General features: G+C 43.2%; 1 protein-coding gene across 1 annotated transcript in view; it reads right to left on the bottom strand.

Annotated features, from left to right (window-relative positions):
- Positions 1-1,214: 1,214 nt before the first annotated feature.
- Positions 1,215-24,788, bottom strand: part of LOC139534252 (collagen alpha-1(XXV) chain-like) — a 147,744-nt gene continuing 124,170 nt past the window's right edge. The window contains exons 24-32 of the mRNA XM_071333253.1: positions 21,270-21,296; positions 18,574-18,654; positions 18,161-18,196; positions 16,970-17,023; positions 16,807-16,860; positions 16,513-16,539; positions 6,699-6,785; positions 4,143-4,181; positions 1,215-3,719 (exon numbers count right to left, since the gene is read on the bottom strand). Coding sequence (XP_071189354.1) covers positions 3,717-3,719; positions 4,143-4,181; positions 6,699-6,785; positions 16,513-16,539; positions 16,807-16,860; positions 16,970-17,023; positions 18,161-18,196; positions 18,574-18,654; positions 21,270-21,296 — 408 coding nt within the window. The 3' untranslated portion in view covers positions 1,215-3,716. The remainder of the gene's footprint in view (positions 3,720-4,142; positions 4,182-6,698; positions 6,786-16,512; positions 16,540-16,806; positions 16,861-16,969; positions 17,024-18,160; positions 18,197-18,573; positions 18,655-21,269; positions 21,297-24,788) is intronic.

Raw genomic sequence — 24,788 nt, 5'->3', positions numbered from 1 at the left:
TCCCGGGGAAGGACTGCCCGTTCCATGATCTCGCCATCACGGTTGACAACTCCATTGTGTCCTCCTCCCAGAGTGCTAAGAACCTTGGCGTGATCCTGGACAACACCCTGTCGTTCTCAACTAACATCAAGGCGGTGACCCGTTCCTGTAGGTTCATGCTCTACAACATTCGCAGAGTACGACCCTGCCTCACGCAGGAAGCGGCGCAGGTCCTAATCCAGGCACTTGTCATCTCCCGTCTGGATTACTGCAACTCGCTGTTGGCTGGGCTCCCTGCCTGTGCCATTAAACCCCTACAACTCATCCAGAACGCCGCAGCCCGTCTGGTGTTCAACTTTCCTAAGTTCTCTCACGTCACCCCGCTCCTCCGCTCTCTCCACTGGCTTCCAGTTGAAGCTCGCATCCGCTACAAGACCATGGTGCTTGCCTACGGAGCTGTGAGGGGAACGGCACCTCCGTACCTTCAGGCTCTGATCAGGCCCTACACCCAAACAAGGGCACTGCGTTCATCCACCTCTGGCCTGCTCGCCTCCCTACCTCTGAGGAAGTACAGTTCCCGCTCAGCCCAGTCAAAACTGTTCGCTGCTCTGGCACCCCAATGGTGGAACAAACTCCCTCACGACGCCAGGTCAGCGGAGTCAATCACCACCTTCCGGAGACACCTGAAACCCCACCTCTTTAAGGAATACCTAGGATAGGATAAAGTAGTCCTTCTAACCCCTCCCCCCTTAAAAGAGTTAGATGCACTATTGTAAAGTGGTTGTTCCACTGGATATCATAAGGTGAATGCACCAATTTGTAAGTCGCTCTGGATAAGAGCGTCTGCTAAATGACTTAAATGTAAATGTAAATGAAGGATCAAATTTATTAACATTTGTCCTGTTTGTCCTGTTATTAAACTGTTATTAAGCTGCATTGTGATGCTGCACACATCAACCAACATATAATTTGCACTTGTCAAATGAGCACATATTAAACTGCTTATTTAAAATCCACATACAACAAACTACATTCAATACAAAGAGAGAAATAGAGAAAGAACAATATCATCTTATTTATGCAGCTTGTCATGGACAAACAACATTTTAGCCAAGCCCATCAATACTGTCTTGTCTCATGAATACTTTTCTTATGACATACATAACTTGAAATAAGAAACATTTAATGCCAAGGTAAGGCCTGCAAAATTGGATTTGAACTAGCATTGTAAATAAACAACGGGTATCAGGACCTTCAAAAGCTACCCCCTTTTAATAAGGAATGACTGTTTTAAGAAAATACTAAAATAAATAATGTACCACTTAAAATAGTCAGATAAATAAAAGGTATATGCACAAAAATGATTTAAACTGTTACATTAAAAAAAATTTTTTTAAACTCTGTTGTCTTATAGTTGTCATGGATAGTGAATACTCTCTACAGCTTTTTCAAACAATTAAAGTTGAAGAATAAGACCATGATCTATTATTCACTAGCATACTATTTACTTTGTGACATCGATATCCCTGTATGGTTGGGGTGGAGTGGGCAAACTTATCACAACAACAATATATTCGATATAGGTCCGGTTTTCACAGACACAGATTAAGCCTAGTTCTGGACTCAAAAGTATGCTCAATAGAGATTCTCCATTGAAAGCTCTTTTTAGTCCAGGACTAGGCTTAATCTGTGTCTGGGAAACCGTCCCATATTGTAGTAATTAATTTATAATATTACATTAACTGTTCCAAGTAACATTAAGCATCAAAAATCATTGTGCATAAATAAGGGCATTGTTAGGATTATGGCATCCTTAAAATGAATATAATAAAGAAATACACTTTTTTGTAGAAATTGCTATGGAATGTGATGTAAATGGCAATATATCTGATTCTGGGTTACACATTCAACTGAAATTAACTGTTTTACCATTTCCATTTTGTTTGAGAAATGAAATTAAAAAAAGGTTACATGTTGCTGTAGTCATGATCCAGTTGAGGCAAATTGCCACTTGACATTTGGATAAAACAACAATTATCTAGCAAAAAATGATGGATTTTACCAAAAGGCATTTTCACCTATACTGAATTACCAGGTCAAAATGTACAAAAAGCTTATTGTTGCAGATATATTACTGCATTTAAATGTAAAGATACAATAAACTTGCAGTGAAGCACATAACTCACATTATATATTTTCCACTTAAATGGCCAGCAATGAACAAGTGTTAGATATCTCAGTGTTTACACATACTGTATGCTTCTTCAAATGAGTGTAAAATCTGATGCTGTGTAATCATAAAAATTACTTCAATTTTTGCGACAAACAAATTCCCTTTGTATTACACAGAAGCTGATGTTCATTTGAAGCCATAATGTACATGCCATATTAACACCCAGTAATATCAACATTCAATATATATTAACAGTGCGCAACGTAGGTGTTTATACTTTAACAATTTACAAGAGGTTACCATTCCGCAATAAAGACCATTGCAATTACTCAAAGCAGGATAAAAAGTTGCACTTTTCTGATAAAGGAATGAATAACAAAATATTGAGGCACCAAAGGCTGTTATACACAATTATTACAAGTAAATACAAGAGTAAAACTTCAAATAAAAAGGCAGAATTCCATTGACCCTCTTTACCTTGTAGTGTTGTGACAGTAACATTGTTACAGGCAGACACTCTCCTTGATCGGCATGGAGACCAGTGATTGGCAGGAGAGATGATTGAAGGCTCCTTGCCGAGGCCCACTGTCTCCTCTACTTGGAGGGATCCCAAACAGGTCCGTTGAATCCGAAGTCCTTGTCAGCCTAGCCCATTTCCGATTGGCTGTTCACAGTGCAGTGAGCTCACACACTCTCCTCGAAGTCCAATAACAAGTGGTTGCTGGCAGCAGGGAACGCGCCCTGGGACCCACGCGAGTGCATCGGTGAAGACCTGCATCTATTGACTCATTGGAGATCTCACCATAATAAAGAAAATCAACCCAAATTGAATTCCTGGGGAATTCTTTTTAAGCCAGCAGCCAAGGCGTGACTCCCTTTGGAACATTAAAAGAAAAAGGAGCAAATAAAACCACAAATCTAAAGCTCTGGGTTTTCTTTTTTAAGTAGGTAAGATTGACTGACAGACAGTTAGTGTTTTGCTGAAGCCATAAAATTCAACCACACAACAATGCAATATGTACTGTACATCAATACATATAGCCTAAATATAGTATGGAACAGTCTTTATGCTTCTTTGGGAGTGGGGAGGGTGTTTTGTTGGAATTGAGTCTTTTAAGCTGGTAGTATGGCATGAATGGATGGTGAGCTTTAGAGCTCAAGCTTTTAAGAGCCAGTCCAAATCCCTACAAGGCCTCCTTTTCCTCATCCTCTGCTCTCACAACCTCCTTTTCAGCCTTCTTACTCCCCTTTTATCACATTTTGCCATGACATTCCAATCTGTGCCCAAGCACTCTGGTCATGCAAGGTCTGGGACTAAACTCCTTTGTGTGTGTGCAAGTTCTGCTGCTGGCCAAGGATCTGGAATCCACGATGCTGATGTGAGAGTGACACGTTCCACACAGTGAGGTTAGTAGAAGCAGCTAGGAGTGATGGACCTTGGCTCTTTTTCACTGTACACATACAGTACAGTATATTTATTTATTTTATATTTTCCATTATAAAAACTATAAATACCCAAAAATAAGCATTATTTACAAACTCCATGCTTTTCAGTTTAGATTGATCACTGCAAGAAAAACAACAGAAAGAAAGATATAGTGAGATGAGGTAAGAGAGAGACATGGAGTGACACTTTTTTGCCCTGAAAAATGTAGATATTTCACACACCACTCACATATTTATGTGAACCGACGAATATAAAAAAAACATGCTTATGGCCAAGGCTGAGTAAAGCTCAAATCCACACCCACAGATGTTAACTCTTTCTCTCTCTCTCTCTGTGTGTGTGTGTGTGTGTGTGTGTGTGTGTGTGTGTGTGTGTGTGTGTGTGTGTGTGTGTGTGTGTGTGTGTGTGTGTGTGTGTGTGTGTGTGTGTGTGTGTGTGTGTGTGTGTGTGTGTGTGTGTGTGTGTGTGTGTGTGTGTGTGTGTGTGTGTGTGTGTGTGTGTACTGGGATTTAACAGGGATTACATTACCGAGATAATGCTTACCTTCTGCCAACAACCAGGTATTGGTAGTCCGTCTGGGCCCTAGTAAGGGGAGCGAAAAGGGAAATAAATGACTAGTCAGTGACAGACAATTGTGACAGAAACAGACTTTCTTTTGCCCAAAACCGATATTCACAACTGTTTGTTTGATGTTGTACCTCTAAGTCTGTGATTATGTGGTACAAGGTCTTTGAAGGAGTGTACCTCATATCTCCAGCACAAGTCCCAAGTATAAAAATAGTGTTGTTATTTAAAAACTGGGATTCCCAAATATATGATGATGTCTGTGATGGAATGTTTCATATGCAGTAGTTTTTAAGTCCTATATTGTGCTGCAATAGGTATAATATATATAACCCAGTGATGTAAGATCTTTGGTTGACAGACACAGGGCTTTCACTGGAGAGATGAAGCACACTACTTTACAGACATTAAAGGGATAGTTTGGGATTTTGGCAATTAACCCGTTTATCTACTTCCCGAAAGTCAAATGAACTCGTGGATATACATTTTAATGTCTCTGCGTGCAGTTTAAAGGAAGTTGCTAACTAGCGTTAACGCAATTGTTAACTAGTGTTAGCACAATGACTGGAATGACTGGAGCTAGCATACTAGCTGTTCCTGTAGACTTCCAGTCATTGCGCTACCACTAGTTAGCATTTCTTGCGAAACTAGCTCTAACTTCCTTCATACTGAAATCAGAGACATAAAAATGGTATCCATGAGTTCACCTGACTCTAGGAAAGAATATAAAGAGCTTCATTGCCAAAATCTTGAACTATCCCTTTAACAGACATTATACTATTGAAGATTAGAGGTTCAACTTCAAACCAGAGTGTACTATTGTACTATTCCAGAGCATAGTACATGAATCAATCTATTTATTAAAAAATCTGGTGATACATTTATCATAGCACTTATGTTTTATTTAATTGTAATTTAGTTATTGCATGTTTAATTGACTTGTCTTCAATCAAATTCTAATGGGAAAATGTAATGCCATGCTCAGGTTTGATCATGTTTTTAAACATTTCAATGAATTCTCACTCATGCAGGTTATATAAAGTAAAATGAATCTCATCATGTAATGATATGGTCCTCCTTTAGGTTTATATTTAGTTATTTATTCAAAATGTATCCAAAGTTATGAATAATCAATATACCATTGTACAGGGTCTATAGTCCTAAACAAATGTGAAACTGTAAGCATATAGCAAACATATCAACACTGTTGAAGTGTAATTTGTTCAGTGATGAGAAAAATATATAAGTGTTCTTATCTTGTGTGATTTCTGAGATGTCGTTAATGAATGGTATGTAATGCATGGAACTGATGATTGCTTTTGTGCCAAGGGTCCTTTATGAGTTAATATATCAACATATATCAACACATGACATACATTTAATCTAGCTTGATATACTAACTCATAAAGGACCCTTGGCACAAAAGCAATCCTCAGTTCCATGCATTACATACCATTCATTAACGACATCTCAGAAATCACACAAGATAAGAACACTTATCTGGCATTGGAAATGTCTAGGGCAATAACTGATTTCACATCTTCCCTCCTTTGTCATGGTGTGCCCAATTGGTACAAATATGGAAGGGGGAGAGGGGGGTAAAGATAGGAGAGGTAAGGTCCATACTGCCATTGCACGGAAACTCGTCAGTAAAGATGAAAACTGATGGAACTAAGACTTTAGCTTGCCATGGTTAGAATCCGTTTTGGAACTGGGTATGTTAAAGAAATGTGGAAGCGATCCATTTAAGGAAGGGTATTGTTTCTAGGAAAGAGTCCCTGTACACTTATTGAAAAATTAGTTGGGAGGGGGATCCAGTTAGAAGGATACATCTCAAGGGAGAATACAAGAGATCCACTGCTTTACATTTACGTACAGTGGCATTCCATTGCAGATTTACAGTAGGTCTGTATCTGGTATGTATCTAAGAAGAGCTGCTTGCAGTTAGATGGTCAGGAAGGAGTGTGTTTTTGTTGTGGTAGCCTTTATGGCACTAAAAGAGACAATACATGTCTGAAAACCTGGAGGAGATTTAGAATGTGAGCTGGTGGTCATTTGTAGTGGGAGTTGGTGGATGAGTGGGTGGGTGAGTCCAATCATGCTAAAGCCATGCATTGGAGAGGTAGAAGAAAAGAGGAATACTGTACCAATTGGCACGGGGCATCCAGACCAGGCTGCCCTGGCTCTCCCTTTTCACCCTTAAAGCCCCGGAACCCCTGTTCGTAAAGATGACCGGGGAGTGTTACTTGGAAAGATGAGGACAGAACACCCCATGCATCCCCCAGCTAAGGGGATAAGATTGATGGGAAAGAAGGAGCCACCTTGTGACCTACAGACACCTAGATCCAGCCCATCATCCAATAATTGAGTCAATGGAATATCTGGTCCTTTGCCCAGGTCTTAGCACTGGCCAACAGGACCATGATATTAAGCTTTTTCAGGAATTTTTCACAGCAGCTAGGTGCAAAGTTAGCTAGGGGGGCTCCTCCTTTTTGGGGGTCCACTGTCTTACATCGCTCATAGCTTGGAACATACCAATGGGCAGGGTGCATCTAATCCAGGGGCACCCTGTTCTCCTTTCTCCCCCTTAGGCCCTTTTTTGCCCTTCTTTCCCTTCTCCCCCTGTGGATACAATGGTTTGGTCAGGTCAATAATTTTTTACGCTCATAGAAGACGGGTGAATATTCTGAGTCCAATGGGAATGAACATTTGTGGTGCTTTGTTTTTTTTTGCATTTGATACACAATTTGAAAATCTCATATAGCTAATCACATTAGAAGATGAAACTGAACCTTTACTATAATGTCGCTGTGCATAACTCACTGTTTGCAGAATTTCACAAAACACATTGTTGGCTAAACTGCCTCTCATATGAACAGTTTTTTCCTGGGTATTAGGATATAGCAAGGCCAATTTAAACATCATACAGATGTAGGATCTTAATCTGATCACACTGTTGCAGAAAAACTTTCCTGCAATTCAGGAAATTGAAAACTATTTAAACTTTGATATTTAAAAAGGCTTCTGAAGTTTGTAATTTCCACTTTGAAATTTCAGACTTGATTTTCCCTTACAAAAAATGTATAAACCCCTACAAAAATGGCCATTAATTATAATCCCCATAATATTTCACATTTCCTGTTGCAGCAGGATTATTTCCCTGCTGTGTATCATAAAATCCTACATCTCCATAAAGGAGAGATCTCCGTGAAGGTCATACTTTCGGTTGTACGTTATTCTACGGTACTGTTTCCCCTGGTATTTATATGTTAATAATTTGTACTTCCTGGTATTCATTTTTAAAAATTCTACACATCTACCTGGTTCCACACAACTACCTGGTTACAAAAGGGATTTGAAAAATCCCAAAGAAACCTAAATTACAAAAATATACATGTATTCCTTCCAAATAGATTAATCCACACAAGGACCACAGTTGCACAATGGTTCATAATGGTCAGAATCATCAACTCAAAACATTAGCATGACACTGCAAATTAAGGGGAAGATATTAAAAGTGAAGCTATTGCTTATAGAGTACGGGAAGACATACTGTAGTCAATTCTAAATAGGAGAAGTACTAGGGACAGGAAGTGGGAAGTCCAGAACATTCCTTGGAATAGGAAGAGCGGGAATGAGCAGAGGAGAGAGCTGGTCACTTGGGACTTAAAAGGGCACAAGGGAAGAGAAAGAGTAGCAGGGAAAACACCTCCAGAGGCACAGAAGACACCCCATTCCCCCAACAAGAAACAGCAAAACTGTATCCCTTTTCACAGTCCACTGAAAAAGTGCAAAATCAGGTTTGAGGTCTGTTTAATTTCCAGTGAGTCTATTTAGAAAGTTAATTGAAATTCAATTTATTTCTCTGAATATTTGACCATTATTTTCAGTAAGAATTTTTTATTTTCAATTCATATAGTGAATGAAAGTTTCCTGAATTGATTTACAATAGACAATTTCTCAACCATGAATCATGGAAATACCCATATTGCCAGAGTTAGTGTGGCCTTGGTAAACACAGACTTAGACTAGATTAAACCATAAGATAAGGTTTCATAATGCATTAGGTCTGAAGAAATGTTGAAAACAAAATCAGAATGATATTTTTTATAATACCATAGAGGAAGCTTAGTGAACATGGAAAATGCAAATTTAGTTATTCATATTTGCCAAAGAATGTGTGGCAGCATTATAGTGAAAAAATACAGGATGCATTGTTTGTAGTGTGTAGGCCAGAGATGAGCAACTCCACTCCTTGGGACCTGATTGATGTGACACCAATCAGGACTGAAGTTGCCAATCCCTGGTGTAGGCAAAAAAAGGGATACAGTTTCATTGGGAAGAATTGACACTCATCATAACAATAAAGCAGTATACTGACTCAATGTTACAGGCCATTTAAAAGGGCCAGGTCAACAACAGGCCAAAGAACACAACATGGGATGTTAGAAGGGTTATGCTCATGTTTGGAAACTGCAGAAAACCAATAGAAAGATGAGTTACACCTGCCTTTTGTCAATGGACAACCTTTCATTTCACGTTTAGTTTAATTTAGTTCAGCTTCTTATAAAGTGAACGTACAGTGCCTTCGGAAAGTATTCAGAACACTTAACTTTTTCCACATTTTGTTAAAATCCTTAGCAATCTACACACCCCATAATGTCAAAGCAAAAACAGGTTTTTATACATTTTTGCAAATGTATTAATAAAAAATAACAGAAATAACTTATTTACATAAGTATTCAGACCCTTTGCTATGAGACTCGAAATTGAGCTGAGAGTAAATATAATTGATTGGACATGATTTGGAAAGGCACACACCTGTCTATATAAGGTCCCACAGTTGACAGTTGTCGTAGCGTTGACTATCATTAAATGTGAAGGCTCTATATTATCAAATCAATTCTCTATGTGTAATTGAATTATGCGATTAAACTAATCATGTAACTTTAATTAACTAGGAAGTCGGGGCACCATGTAAAACTTTGTTTGTAGAGTTTAAATTTCCCGAATATAACTCTTCAGGTATTTTCATATCTTATCGATTACAGTCACACTACACATTTATTTACAAACTAACTTAATCAATCACAGAATTACATAAACAAACACACAATAGGTCATACATTGGTTACTGACATGATATAAAAGTCCCTAGTGGGCTAAGCAGATATGATGGCTTGGTAGAGAAAGGAAAGGGGTGGGGACAGTTCAAGAGCGGGAAACTCAGTGGATTCACTACATACATACAGTTGAATACTTCATCGTAAATATGGACATTTAGCACCCTAACAACCGCTCATTTGGATTTTAGATATGCAATTGACATATTTACGAGTGTACGTCTTGGTTGTCCCACTGCGATCGCCGGTCCTTCTGCTGGATAGTCAGTCGACAGAAATCCTCTGGTTTGTCCACCAAAGATCAAAGTCCGTTGTAGTTGTTGTATATGGATACTTCAGAGTACCATTCGGAAATGTTCTTAGATCAGATGTGTTTACCAGACTAAAGTATTTAAACAGCTGCAACCTAAATAATTAGTCTTTAGTTTGTAGATTTCTTTACCATTTCAGCGTGGGAATGACCTCCACATTCTCTGGTCTTGTCCTTTGGTAGAGTTGTAGTTTGAAACACTTCACATACCAGCTTCACCCGGCATGTTTTGGTCTCTAGAGTGATAGCCATTCCAACGTGGGGACCTCGTCCCTCTGCGGGAGAGAGAGAAGGCACTGTAGAGCAGACCCACTGCAACCTGATCCTTCAGATCTTCACAGGAGAGTTATGACACAGTGCTAGTCAGAGCAAAAACCAAGCCATGAGGTCGAATGAATTTTCCATAGAGCTCCAAGACAGGATTGTGTCGAGGCACAGATCTAGGGAAGGGTACCAAAACATTTCTGCAGCATTTAAGGTCCCCAAGAACAGTGACCTCCATAATTCTTAAATGGAAGAAGTTTGGAGGCACCAAGACTTCCAAGAGCTGGCCGTCCGGCAAAACTGAGCAATCGGGGGAGAAGGGCCTTGGTTAGGTAGGTGACCAACAACGCGATGGTCACTCTGACAGCGCTCCAGAGTTCCTCTTTGGAGATGGGAGAACCTTCCAGAAGGACAACCATCTCTGCAGCACACCAGCAATCAGGTCTTTATGGTAGAGTAGCCAGACAGAAGCCACTCCTCAGTAAAAGGCAAATGACAGACTGCTTGGAGTTTGCCGAAAGGCACCTAAAGACTCTCAGAACATGATGAACAAGATTATCTGGTCTGATGAAACCAAGATTGAACTCTTTGGCCTGAATGTCAAGGGACACTTCTAGGGAACACCTGGCACCATCCCTACGGTGAAGCATGGTGGTGTCATGGTTCCACCTGTCACCAGAGAGTGCAGAGACCGTCCTAGAGACATTAACGACACTCAGGTGTGTCCTATTTACTCAGGCTGATTTCCCTGTGAAAAGAGGTGTGTTTTCTTTTGTCCTTTGCAGAAGCTTGAATTGTTTACCGTATGCATTAATTTCCTGAGTGAGTTTTCGAGACTTAGTGTTTATTGTTTTTCAAAGGTATTGTTATCCTGTGGCTACCGTTTCTCAGTAAAGTATTATGTTTATCCTTATTAACCACTGATTCCTCGTCTGGTCTCTTCTCTGCACCTAGGTCCAACCTCACCACGTCACAGCAAGCTTCTGTCAAGACATATACCCAGCAGAGATCAACCAGATCCAGAATGCTATACCCCAACAAGGAGCACTGCTGGGTCAGCAGCGAGACCTTCTGGGCACTTACTGATTCCCTCCAACCATGGCCCATCCCTAACCCAGGAGGAGCCAATGCCCAAGTCTCATTGCCCAGTGCTACAGGCATCACTGTAGTTCCTTCAGGGAACCTGCAACGGGAACCCAAGATCGCAGGCCCAGAGTGGTATGACGGCCACCCGGGAGGATGCAAGGGGGTCCTCACTCAGGGATCTCTGTTATTTGTGCTACAGTCCTCCTCTTTCCACACTGATCGGCCATGATCGCCTACATCATCTCTTTACTCTTGGGCAAGGCCCTGGCATGGGCAACGGAGGTGTGGGAACTGCAGCCACTATCCTGCAGCTCCATATTAGCCTTCACTGCCGAGCTGCGATGAGTCTACAACCACCCAGTCAGCGGACGAGAAGCGGCAAGCTGACTGTTCAACCTCCGCCAAGGGGCCAGACCAGTGGTTGACTTTTCCATTGAGTTCCGCACCCTTGCCGCCGAGAGTGGGTGGAATACTGAGGCACTGGTCACCGCTTTCCACCAGGGTCTGTCTAACTCCAAGGATGAACTGGTTGCTCGAGAACTGGGAGAAGACCTCGAGTCCCTGATAATGCTGGCCATCAGGGTTGACAACCGCATCCGAGAACATGTTTGACAGTGCCTTTTTGACACCACCCCCGTATCCCGGTTTTCAGAGCACCCCAAACCCCCGAGCACAGCATTGAGGAGCCCAGGCAGCTGGGACACACACATCTGAGCCCACAGTAACGTGACAGGCTGTTAGGAATTTTATGAATAATGGCTAAACAATGTCTACATTTAGATAAAACTAAAATTAATTGAACTCTACCCTGTATTATTATATCTGATTAATAATGTCAATTCATAAGGAAGGGATTATGTAGCATGAACAAGGAGTAATTAAAACATAATAAACACCATTCCAACTTAGTTGGAGAGGTATGGGCTGTGGGTTATTAAGTAAGCCTATGGTTGAACCTATGGTTGAACCGACTCAACTTAGCCCTGGGATGTTTAGATAAGGCAGCGAGTGACTCCCTAGGTCTTCCATTATCTTGAGCTGTCTGCTAAAGTGGTAATAAATTATGGTGAAACTTCAGGAGTTAATCTAGTTATATTGTGTGTCATGTGTGTGCGCTGGTGAGTTGGAATGAACTTTTGAACCTGTTTTGTCTTGGTCAAGAGGAGGAGCTTCATTCTGTAACCAATGACGTCATATTTTGTATATAAACTGTTGTTTGTGGTTCAATGGGAGCGCGCTCCGAGAATTAATACTATTATCTAATTTTAATAAGACTGGTCCCTGTCTATGTTATGCTAATAAGAATCTTACAAATTCTTAGAAACAGACAGAGTGATTTTAATTAATGAGCACATAAAGAAATTATGAAATTCCCCTAACACAGGCCCATGCGCGACAGCTGCTGCCTCTACTGCGGAGGTATCGGCCATTCTCCATTCTACATGCCCAGAGTTGACAGGAAACGCCGGGGCTCGTCAGGACAAGGGGAGACCCTGACGAGCTGTCCAGTAACACCCCAGCTACCCAGTCACCGGCTGACATTACCTGCAACCCTCCATTGGGACAACCATCAGCATCACATTCAAGCCTTCGTGGACTCCACGGATAATTTCATTGACCAAGACTTTGCCAGAGAATTACAAATCCCCTGCGTGAAATGTCCCATCCCTCTGCAGATTCAAGCCCTCGATGGATGCCCCATCGGCTCCGGCCAGGTGGAAAATCAGACCAAGCCCATTCTACTGCAGGTTGGGGTAAACCACTCACTTAGTTTTCTTTTGATCACTGCTCCCGAGAACCACCTTATCCTAGGGTACCACTGGACTTCGACCTCTGGAAGGGCTCCAGTAAGAGGGAATCCGCCACCCTCTATCCTCATCATCCGTACGACTGTGCCATAGAACTCCTACCCGGCCCCACCCCTCCCCAAGGCCGCCTGTACTCCCTATCGACCCCCGAAGCAGCATTCATGGACAATTACATCCGGGAGTCGCAGGCAGGTTTCATTCGCTCCTCTACATCCCCAGCTGGTGCAGGCTTCTTCTTCATGGGAAAGAAGGATGAAGGTCTGTGTCCCTGCATCGATTACAGAAGGCTGAACAGGATTACGATTAAGGATCGTTACCCCCTACTCCTTGGAGTTGGCCCATGGGGCTCAATTCTTCACCAAACTGGACCTCCGCAACACTTACAATCTGGTGAGAATCAGGGAGGGAAATAAATGGAAGACACCCTGACAGCCTTTACACCCTGAGTGGCCTCTATAAGTGTTTAGTCATGCCCTTCGGATCATCAAACTCACCGGCAGTCTTCCAAGCATTGGTCAATGACACGCTTAGGGATATGTTGAACCGTTCCATCTTTGTTTACCTCAACGACATCCTGATCTTCTTCAAGACCATTACGAAACACATCCTGCACGGCCGCCAAGTCCTGAAACACCTCCTGCAAAGTCAACTATACATCAAGATAGAGAAGGTTGAGTTCCATGTATCCCACGTTTCTTTCCTGGGCCACATTATCTCTACCGCCGGCATCCGAATGGACCCTGTAAAGGTGAGGGCCGTCACCGACTGGCCCCTTCCTGCCTCACTCGAACAAGTCCAGCGGTTCTTCGGGTTTGCCAATCTTTACAGACGTTTTATACGCAACTTTGGTGCGGTGGCAGCACCATTCACAGCCATAACCCGCAAGTCCCAGAACTGTTTTTGCTGAACACCTGAGGCTGACAGGGCATTCAGGGGACTGAAGGGACATTTCACCACCAGACCCATCCTCGTCCATCTTGATCGTAACTGTCCCTTTGTGGTAGAGGTGGACGCCTCGGACACCGGAGCAAGGGCGGTCCTTTCACAGCAGCCGGCCCTGGTCCCACCTGTCCATAGATTTTACCACACGGTTACCCCCATCCCAAGGGCTTACCATTATCCTGGTGGTCATCGATCGGTTTTCCAAGGCAGCCCATTTCATCGCCTTACCCAAGTTGCCCTCAACGAAGGAGACCGCTGATCTCATGATTACCCATGTCTTTCAACTACACAGACTTCCCCTTGACTTTATCTCCGTTCATGGGCCCCAGTTCGTCACATGGTAATGGAAAGCCTTCTGCTCCCTGTTGGGGGCGTCAGTCTCCCCTTGGGGTTCATGGGATCCATAGTCGAATGGGCAAACAGAGAGGGCCAACCAGGACTGGAGAAGTTCCTCCGCTGTTTCATCTCAGCCCAGGCCAGCAACTGGAGCAAGTTCCTAGTCTGGGCAGAGTATGCTCACAACACACTGCCAAACTCGTTCATTGGACTGTCGACCGTTCGAGTGTCAGTTCGGATTTGCCCCCCCCCCCCCCCCCCCCCGTTTCCTGAACAAGAGGTCAAAGCGGGGGCACCGCTGTTCTGCCTGACACCATCACCAGGCAAACCGGCACCGAAGGCCTCTTCGGCTCCTCCGACCGGGTCAACAGGTGTGGCTGTCCACCTGTGATCTTCCCTGAAAGATGGACTCGCGGGAAGCTCGCTCCACGCTACATAGGATCATTCAGGATCCTGAGTCGCATCAACCCGGTCACCTATCATCTCCAGCTTTCCAGGTCTATAAGGGTCTGTCCATCCTTCCATGTCTCCCGTCTCAAGCTGGTAAGGACCAGTCCCTTTTCTCCCCCCAAACCTGACCTTCCGCCCCCTCGACTTGTTGATGATCGCCCGGCCAACACTGTCTGGCATCTGTTGAAGGCTCGTCGGGTCCGAGGTACCCTGCAGTACCTTGTGGACTGGGAGGGCTACGGCCCCGAGGATGCGGGCGAGGGTGCCTGCCCGGGACATCCTGGATCCGGGACTTGTTCGGGACTTCAACCAACTATGTGGTGGTCACCCTGGCTCTGCGGATGGAGCCGCTCCTAGAAGGGTGGGGGGGGGGGGCTACCGTCATGGTTCCACTTAACACCGGAGAGCGCAGAGACATCCTAGAAACATTAACGACACTCAGGTGTGTCCTATTTACTCATTATGATTTCCCTTTTGTTGTCTGATCTCTTCTCTGCACCTGGGTCCAACCTCACCACATCACAGGTGGGGGCAGCATCATGCTGTGGGGATATTTTTCAGCGGCAGGGACTGGGTGACAGGATCGAGGCAAAGATGAACGGAGCAAAGCACAGAGAGATCCTTGATGAAAACCTGCTCCAGAGCGCTCAGGACCTCATGCTGGGGCGAAGTTCACCTTCCAACAGGACAACGACCCTAAGCACACAGCCAAGAAAATGCAGGAGTTGCTTCAGGACAAGGCTCTGAATGTCCTTGAGTGGCCCAGCCAGAGCCCGGACTTGAACCCGATCTAACATCTCTGGAGAGACCTGAAAATAGCTGTGCAGCAACGCTCCCCATCTAACCTGACAGAGCTTGAGAGGATCTGCAGAGTACTGGGTACTGGGTAAAGGGTCTGAATACTTATGTAAATTATATTTTTTTGTTTTTTTATTTGTAATAAATTAGCAAAAATGTGTCATGGGTATTGGGTATTGTGTATAAATTGATGAGGAAACTAAAAACTATTTAATCAATTTTAGAATAAGGCTGTAACTTAACAAAATGTAGAGAAATTAAATGGATCTGAAAACTTTCCGAAGGCACTGTAAGTATATATATTACAATATATTTCAATCACAGTTTTCGGAGGCATCAAAATGTGATTTAATTCAAATGGTTTTGATAAATGAGATGACAAATTATTCAATGGTGGATAACAAAAGTTGATGTGAGAGAATTGATAATGGAATTAAGAGTTAATTGGACTTTCATCTAATTTAACATATGTACAGTAGGTATGACCCTCATAATGACTCATACAAATGCTCATACAAATTTCTACAGCACATTATTACTATGAAAGTATCCTGAGACCTATAATTTGTCATCAATAACCCAATGAATTTCACTCGAGCTATGTCAAATATCATATGTCCACTCCACTCAGTTAAAGTTACATAACATTTTCAATATGTATTCACTGTTGAATCCACTTTGTAGTTACAAGGCTTAGTTCCTTTCCCTCATTGTCCATTGACACCAGTTCTTCTAACATTATGGGGGTGATATTCATTCCCTAAGGTAGCATATCTAGGTCTACCTTTTCTCCTCTTTCCCCCAGGTCGCCTGTCTCTCCCCTTAAGATACAACTCTAGTTCAATACTGGTGTCCTGGGTAGTGTATCTGATAAGACCTGATCTAGGAACAGTATAGATAGAACATCCAAGGAGGTTCAGTTCCCTCTATGACAATGTTACACTCCCTAGAAAAGCAAGAGGATGAACAGAGGAGGAAATAGAGAGGGGGACAGTAAAAGAGATACAGAGAGAACATAAGGGGATACAGAGAGAGCATTATGGGGAAAATGTGTGTACTTTTGACAGCCTTACACATCCAGTATATTTGCAGTATGTACTTTGATACAGTGCATACTTGCGTACTTTCATGGTGAAATGAAATTACTCTCATCTTGAAGAAGAAATGAATAAAAAACAGTTTGGGATATAGGAATTACAGATATCACAATCTGACAGAACTGCCTCACTCACATCAAGGCCAGGTGTTCCAGCCGCTCCCTAAAAGTAAACACAGAATAAAGTAAGAGTCTTTTCAGATACATGAAACTATAATTGAATTGTATTGAAACAATACCAAATTGTATTGTATTGAAACAATGTCAAATTCTATTTCAAGTTAGTTCTTGTAAATGCCAAATTCTGTCACCAAATGAAAAATTCTTAAGTTAGTTATGTACTTGAGAGACTGATATTAAGATTGTGTTTGTTATTTGGACTGTATTGGCGTGTTGGCTGGGGTTTTTGATTTTATCAGAGCACACTTACATGAAGTCCATAAGGCCCCCTTGGCCCGGGTTCACCTGCAGCTCCTCTCTCACCCTGACACAAGCACAAATAGGCATCACATTTTAATAACACACATCTACCAAAAGGCTATCAAAGTTATTGTGGTAGCTAACTCTGCAAATATCATATATCACACACTTACTATGTCCCCCTTTGGCCCGGCTGGACCGGAGGGACCCCCAGGCCCGTCCATACCCTGTAGAGAGGTGGAGACAAGGGTAAGAAATACCCTCAGGTAAGACCACACTTTGGTCAGGCTACATTCCCATATAATGTACCATAATGTTGATTATGGTCCACCCGAAATGTGAGCTCCAATTTCACATTCCAAATAATGAACATAGGGCATTGTATTTTGCAGCTTGACAAAATGCAATATTATATTGGATGATTCAAGTTGATAACACAGAGCAACTGCTTGTTCTCATGCACTGGACACGAACATCAAATAATGTATGAGTGAGTGTTAATGCTGTGTTAATGGCACACTCATCGACAGACAATCAAGAACCTTGAAATGCCTGCTGTCATTATACACTGAGTATACAAAACATTACGAACACCTGCTCTTTCCATGACATAGACTGACCAGGTGAATCCAGGTGAAAGCTATGATCTCTTATTGATGTAACTTGTTAAATCCACTTGAAATCAGTGTAGATGAAATAGAGGACACAGGTTAAAGAATCATTTTAAGCTTTGAGACAATTGAGACGTGGATTGTGTATGTGTACCATTTAGAGGGTGAATGGGCAAGACAAAATATTTAAGTGCTTTTGAATGGGGGTATGGTAGTAGGTGCCAGGCGCACTGGTTTGTGTCAACAATTGCAACACTGCTGAGGTTTTTCACGCTCAACAGTTTTCCGTGTGTATCAAGAATGGTCCACCACCCAAAGAACATCCAGCCAACCTGACACAACTGTGGAAAGCATTGGAGTCAACATGGGCTAGCATCCCTGTTGAAAATTTTCAACACTTGGTAGAGTCCATGCCCCAATGAATTGAGGCTGTTCTGAGGGCAAAAGGGGAGTACAACTCAATATTAGGAAGGTATTCCTAATGTTTGGTATACTCAGTGCAGTTATCGCTCTTGTTCCTGCAACTGGGGGCTTTGAACTTTTAAGATTGAAAGCCATTCTGAATATTGGTGTTGGCTTTAAAAGAGGGCAATTCCATTTTCAATATTGAATTAAAGCAGTATACATAACCTTTTCTTGTCTATAAAGATAGCGGAACAGAATATCCATTCAGTGGATGGAGGCTTTCAAAAATAGGTTCCAGGATACATGTGGAGGGATTAGGGAGGTGAAGCTGGGTCACATGAAACTCACCCTAATTCCTGGCTTGCCGTCCAAGCCGGAGGCTCCCTGTGCCGTTATGGAGGTATGAGTGACATGAACAAGGCGGGATTAGTACAAGAGATGAACACAGTGAAACGGACACATTGTTGAACGTCGTTATTGAGACATTGGGGAAATACAACAAAACGTCACAGGGAGGTTGAAATGTTATCGGCACAAGCAGGCGAATGAGAGAGAGAAAGACGAACACAGGAGGAGACAGACAGACAAACTGACACAGACACAAAAGAGACATATAAATATATGCTGTGCAGGAAGGCATACAAAGAGCAGGAAGTAGATCAGGAGCTGAAAGCAGATGAGAAGGTTTTGGGGTGGAAAATGGAGGACAAGGTTGGGGTGGTGAGATTACTTCACAGGATGGAGGACTGTGTTGTACTTACGGGGAGGCCCAGGGGTCCTCTGTCCCCCTTGTACCCTGACCCCCCGCGCACTCCCTTCAGACCATGATTCCCAGCCTCCCCCTAAATGCAAGAAGAGTGGCAAAGCTTAGGAGCAGGGGATGTGAAATACATTGATGGACAGAAATCAGTAGACACATACAGAGCATTCAGAAAGTATTCAGACCCCTTGACCGTTTCAACATTTTGTTAGGTTACAGCCTTATTCTAAAATTGTTTAAATAGTTTTTTCCCCCCTCATTGATCTACACACAATACCCCATAACGACAAAGCAAAACCAGAATTTTTGAAATTTTTGCAAATGCATAACAAAAATAAAACGGAAACATGACATTTACATAAGTATTCAGACCCTTTAGTCAGTACTTTGTTGAAGCAGCGATTACATCCTCGAGTCTTCGTGGGTATGGGGCTACAAGCTTGGCACACCTGTATTTGGGGAGTTTCTCCCATTCTTCTCTCAAGCCCTGTCAGGATGGATGGGGAGCGTTGCTGCACAGCTATTTTCAGGTCTCTAAAAGAGATGTTCAATCGGGTTCAAGTCCGGGCTCTGGCTGGGCCACTCAAGCCACTCCTGCATTTTCTTGGCTGTGTGCTTAGGGTCGTTGTCCTGTTGGAGGGTGAACCTTCGCACCAGTCTGAGGTCCTGCGTGCTCTGGAGCAGGTTTTCATCAAGGATCTGCCTGTACTTTGCTCTGTTCATCTTTCCCACCATCATGACTAGTTTCCCATTCCCTGCCCCTGAAAAACATCCCCACACAATCTTGTTTCTCATTGTCTGAGAGTCTTTAGGTGCCTTTTGGCAAGGTTCTCCCATCTCCACAGAGGAACTCTGGAGCTCTGTCAGATTTAGGTGCCTTTTGGCAAACTCCAAGCGGGCTGTCATGTGCCTTTTAATGAGGAGTGGCTTCTGTCTGGCCTCTCCACCATAACGGTCTGATTGGAGATGGTTGTCCTTCTGGAAGGTTCTCCCATCTCCACAGAAGAACTGGAGCTCTGTCAGAGTGACTATTGTGTTCTTGGTCAACTCCCTGATCAAGGTCCTTCTCCCCCGATTGTTCATTTTGGCCGGGCGGCCAGCTCTAGGAAGAGTCTTGGTGGCTCCAAACTTCTTCCATTTAAGAATGATGGAGGCCACTGTGTTCTTGGGGACTTTCAATGGTGCAGAAATGTTTTGGTACCCTTCCCCAGATCTGTGCCTCGACACAATCCTCTCTTGGAGCTCTACGGACAATTCCTTCGACCTCATAGCTTGGTTTTTGCTTTGACATGCACTGTCAACTGTTGGACCTTATATAGACAGGTGTATATCTTTCCAAATCATGTCCAATCAATTGAATTTACCACAAGTGGACCTCAATCAAATTTTAAAAACATCTCTAGGATGAACAATGGAAACAGAATGCACCTGAGCTCAATTTCGAATCTCATAGCAAGGGGTCTGAATACTTATGTAAATAAAATTCTAAAAACCTGTTTTCGCTTTCTCATTATGAGCTATTGTGTGAAGATTGATGAGGAACATAATTAATTTAATACATTTTAGAATAAGGCTGTAACATAACATTTGGAAAAAGTCAAGGGGTCTGAATACTTTCCGAATGCACTGTAATAACTGCAGAGCTCTCCACACCTTGCTGCTTTGGTGCCTCTAGGGCAGTTGGATTTGTTAATGGAGGACCACATTGTTGAGGAATGTGTTTCCTTCTTAAATTGATTGTAGCATGTTATGCTTTTATTACGTTGTATGTTTAACTGTTGTAAATTGTATAAATTGTTTTCATGCAGGGCTCCCTAGAAAGAGTCCTTGGTCTCAATGGGGCTCCCTGATAAAATAAAGGTTAAAAAAAAAAAAAAGAAATTCAACTAATGTTCCAAATATAATTTTCTCCAGACAAATTTTTGGGTAGAATTACAAAAAACTGATTGGAGTGGAAAGATTTGGGCTTGGGCCAAGTTTAAATATGCAAAACATGCCTAATTCCTGCCCACCCCCCTCAAACCAGTGGCTGATCTTATACAACTGAATTATTGAAATCAATATGGTGGAAACTTTGTATTCACCCAACAAACAGCCCAAATTTCTGGGCAGAACATTGGAATTTGCAGCATGGTATACTGTACATATCAGTACCTAACAAGGAAAGGTATAATAAGGTATTAATAAGGATCGGTGTCCCTTCCACGGGACGGTTGAGCTAACGTAGGCTAATGTGATTAGCATGAGGTTGTAAGTAACAAGAACATTTCCCAGGACATAGACATATCTGATATTGGCAGAAAACTTAAAATTCTTGTTAATCTAACTGCACTGTCCAATTTACAGTAGCTATCACAGTGAAATAATACCATGCTATTGTTTGAGGAGAGTGCACAATTTTGAACATGAAAAGTTATTAATAAACAAATTAGGCACATTTGGGCAGTCTAGATACAACATTTTGAACATAAATACAATGGTTCATTGGATCAGTCTAAAAGTTTGCACATGCACTGATGCCATCTAGTGGCCAAAATCTAAATTGCACCTGGGCTGGAATAATACATTATGGCCTTTCTCTTGCATTTCAAAGATGATGGTACAAAAACTACTTTTAACATTTGAATGTGGGGCATGCATGCATTATTAATAAAAGCAAAAGCAAGCTGTCTTTTCAATTGTCTTGTTTGGATTTACCTTTGGTCCAGGGAATCCATGGGGTCCCTGAAAAATAAAATTAATCAAAACGTGTTTTCTTGATTCTATCAGTTAATCTGATTATGTTTTTACAAAGCTGCAACATGGAATAAATGTAATTTCTTACTAAATTGCAGTTTCAGGAATATTCATTAGGAGCAAGCTATAAGCATTCACTTTAGAAGGAGGTACGGTTATGAAACTCAACACATGGATCCATGATACACTTTTAATGTACCTCTGTTGTTTTATCTAAGTAGGTTTATGTAGGCTAACATTGTGGAATAACACTGGGAAGATACTAGACGTACTGTATATTGCTGAGTGAACATGCAGATAATAGGAAAAGGGGATTTCCATAAGGAAAAGTGGATTGCTGACTCATTTAGTATTTCAGGTGTAAAAAGCCCTTAACACTCCAGATTTGACCATAAATAAAACCTACTTGGCTTTTGACAGTGTTCATCTGGTTGCTTTCCCATACAGTTTAAAGAGGAGCTGAACCCAAAAAACAACTTCTCTGATTGAAAACGGCCGATGTGGCATCAATATTAGTCAGAAACATCTATTCTAGTGCCAACAGGATACATTTGTTATAAAGTCAGTATTTTTCAAAACTGAGATTTGCCAGTGTCCTTGTACATTTGAGGATAGGGTTTGGATTTCAGTCATGTCCACAATTATGCCCACTTGCCCACTAACATGGAACAGCTGACAACACCCATATGAATGATCAGAGTATGCAATACGGGTGAACGGAAAAACAGCTGTGCGCTAACCAATCGTAGCAACAGAATCAACCTACAGTCTGGCCATTTCTTTACAGATAGCAGAACTACATTAGCACGCAGCACCTCTGACTTCTTTACACGAGACAACAATGCATACAAGACATTGTCGCCAATGTAATGTTGAAAGAACGGGACCTGTTCTTTATAAACAGCTTGTGTTTTTCCAACTCAAACATCCTCACATTCATGAGATAATGTTAGCATCAAACAGATTTTATTTCTTTAGCCAAAGTCATAGTACGATGGCTGTTTTGGGATATATCGCAACTACGGTGAGTGAAGAGGAACAAACAATGATAACTTCCAGAATACGATATAGCAAACGATATAGCAAACACCCATATCAAACCACGCCCTCAAGACGAAATTCGCATTTATGAATTTTTTTTCTTAATGAGGAGAAGTGTTTTTTATTCCAGAACTAGGCTTAGACAGTTAGTTTGACAATCAGAACGAATTACTTTTTTGTCAACTGCCTATGATAAAAAAAAACATGCAATCATTAAAGTCAACTACTTGACTTGTGTCTGTGTCCCAGGGTGAGAAGTACTAAGATTTCTCTGCATCATTTGGGAGATAAAAACATTATCATTGTCACGAATCCCACCGAAGGCGGTTCCTCTTCCTGTTCGGTCGGCGCTCGGCGGTCGTCGTCACCGGTCTACTAGCTGCCACCGATCCCCTTTTCCCTTTTCAGTTGGTTTGTTCTTATTGGTTTCATCTGTTTCTAGTTTGGCTTTGATTAGGGCTATTTAAGCTGGTAATGAGGCGCTAGTCGATTCAGGCGCAGCTGGGAACTTTATGGATCGCGGACTCGCCCGTAGGTTGGGGGTTCCGCTGGAGCCGATAGATCCTCCCTTCCCCGTGCACTCCTTAGATAGCCGACCGTTAGGGTCAGGGCTGGTCAGGGAGGCCACGGTTCCACTGGACATGGTAACGCAGGGGGATCATAGGGAGCGGATTAGTCTCTTCCTTATCGATTCACCTGCGTTTCCGGTGGTACTGGGGGTTCCCTGGCTGGCAAGTCACAATCCCAGGTTTTCATGGAAACAGGGGGCTCTCCAGGGGTGGTCAGAGGAGTGTTCAGGTAGGTGTGTAGGAGTTTCCATCGGTGCCACGTCGGTGGAGAGTCCAGACCAGGTTTCCACTGTGCGTATTCCCTCAGAATATGCCGATTTGGCTATAGCCTTCTGTAAGAAGAGGGCGACTAAATTACCACCTCATCGACGAGGGGATTGCATGATAAACCTCCAGGAAATGCTGCACTTCCCAGGAGTCACGTGTACCCATTGTCACAGGAGGAGACGCTGGCTATGGAGACATATGTCACGGAATCTCTGAGACAGGGGTACATTTGGCCCTCCATGTCACCCGCCTCCTTGAGTTTCTTTTTTGTGAAGAAAAAGGAGGCGTCTGTGCATTGATTATCGAGGTCTCAATTCCATCACAGTGGAGTTTAGTTACCCGCTACCTCTCATTGCTACGGCGGTTGAATCATTTCACGGAGTGCGTTTTTTCACAATGCGTATGATCTGGTGCGTATTCGGGAGGGAGATGAGTGGAAAACCGCGTTTAGTACCACATCAGGCCACTATGAGTACCTCGTCATGCCGTATGGGTTAAAGAATGCTCCAGCCGTCTTTCAATCCTTTGTAGACGAGATTCTCAAGGACCTGCACGGGCAGGGTGTGGTGGTGTATATTGATGATATCCTGATCTATTCCGCCACACGCGCCTCTCGCATGTGTCCCTGGTGCGCAAGGTACTTGGGCGACTGCTGGAGCATGACCTGGACATTAAGGCTGAGAAATGTGTGTTTTCCAAACGAGCCGTTTCCTTCCTGGGTTATCGCATTTCCACCTCGGGTGTGGTGATGGAGTGTGACCGCGTTAAGGCCGTGCGTAATTGGCCGACTCCGACCACGGTAAAGGAGGTGCAGCGGTTTTTAGGGTTTGCCAATTACTACCGGAGGTTTATCCGGGGTTTTGGCCAAGTGGCGGCTCCTATTACCTCACTCACTGCTCCTATTACCTCACGCGCTTACGGTGGTCGGCAGAGGCGGACAGAGCTTTCAATCGGTTGAAGGCGCTGTTTACCGACGCTCCCGTGTTGGCGCATCCAGACCCCTCTTTGGTGTTCATAGTGGAGGTGGACGCGTCCGAGGCTGGGGTTGGAGCCGTGCTATCACAGCGCTCGGGTACGCCACCGAAGCTCCGCCCCTGCGCTTTCTTTTCGAAGAAGCTCGGTCCGGCGGAGCGGAACAATGATGTGGGGGCCCGGGAGTTGTTAGCTGTGGTCAAGGTTCACTAGATTTTGGTTTACTATCTCTTATAGAACGGGTTCCCTCAACACGAAGGCCCACGCGCTGTCCCGTCTCTATGACACTGAGGATCGGTCCATCGATCCTGCTCCCATCCTTCCAGCTTCAAGGCTGGTGGCACCGGTGGTATGGGAGGTGGACGCGGACATTGAGCGGGCGCTACGTTTGGAACCTGCGACTCCTCAGTGTCCTACAGGTCTGAAGTATGTGCCGCTTGGTGTCCGTGTTCAATTGATTCGGTGGGCTCATACTCTACCCTCTTCGGGTCATCCTGGCATTGCGAGGACAGTGCGGGGTCTTAGGGGGAAGTACTGGTGGCCCACCTTAGCTAAGGACACGAGGCTATATGTCTCTTCCTGTTCGGTGTGCGCTCAGAGTAAGGCTCCTAGGCACTTGCCTAGAGGGACG

This window comes from Salvelinus alpinus, chromosome 11 (genome assembly GCF_045679555.1).
Source record: "Salvelinus alpinus chromosome 11, SLU_Salpinus.1, whole genome shotgun sequence".
In the NCBI taxonomy this organism is placed as follows: Eukaryota; Metazoa; Chordata; class Actinopteri; order Salmoniformes; family Salmonidae; genus Salvelinus; species Salvelinus alpinus.
Note: the sequence above shows the minus strand (reverse complement) of the source record. Positions and strands in the feature narration are given on the sequence as shown.